The sequence below is a fragment of the Pecten maximus genome, chromosome 8 (genome assembly GCF_902652985.1).
Source record: "Pecten maximus chromosome 8, xPecMax1.1, whole genome shotgun sequence".
In the NCBI taxonomy this organism is placed as follows: Eukaryota; Metazoa; Mollusca; class Bivalvia; order Pectinida; family Pectinidae; genus Pecten; species Pecten maximus.
In genome coordinates, this window is record NC_047022.1 from 5,610,002 (window position 1) to 5,610,665 (window position 664).

General features: G+C 34.6%; 1 protein-coding gene across 1 annotated transcript in view; it reads right to left on the minus strand.

Moving 5' to 3' along the window:
- Window positions 1-324, minus strand: part of LOC117332925 — a 6,492-nt gene extending 6,168 nt beyond the window's left edge. The window contains exon 1 of the mRNA XM_033891997.1: window positions 294-324. Within this exon, the coding sequence (XP_033747888.1) occupies window positions 294-324 (31 nt within the window). The remainder of the gene's footprint in view (window positions 1-293) is intronic.
- Window positions 325-664: the final 340 nt, after the last annotated feature.

Consider the following 664-nt stretch of genomic DNA (forward strand, 5'->3'; position numbering starts at 1 on the left):
TGCTGTCTTCTAAAACGTCGTTCAGAATGTACAAACGACACACATTATAAATTATGTACAGTTGTGATGAAACTTAGTCTAAAGGCACCACACAGCAATACGCAATATTTGAAGGCAACCACACAACACGAATTGTATGATTTTATTAAATGCATTCATCAAGTCTATGTTCACACTCCGTATCATGGCTTTTCTTTATCATACCCTAGTGTTTCCAAGTTCTTTGAGAAAATATATTCGTCACTAGACTAGCGAGTGCTCCATTCTCTCGCCTTAACGACAATTGATATTACTAGAATCATTGTCTGTCAGTTGCAGTGCCATCCTTGTTTCTCCGAAAGAGTTTAATCCTTGTTACCATGTAACAAGTTAACCCTTGTTCTTTAGTTAAATAATTCCTTCCCAGTTCAGATAAAATCCTTGTTTTTTTTCTGTAAGAATTTAATCATTCTTTCTCAGTTACAGTTTCTTTTTTCTATATTACAATTTAATTATTTTTCAGTAAAAGTTAAATTCTTATAATTTAATCGTTGTTTCTCTGTCACAGTGTAATCCTTGTCACTGTCACAGTGTAATCCTTGTCTCTGTTACAGTGTAATCCTTGTCTCTGTCACAGTGTAATCCTTGTGACTGTCACAGTGTAATCCTTGTGACTGTCACAGTG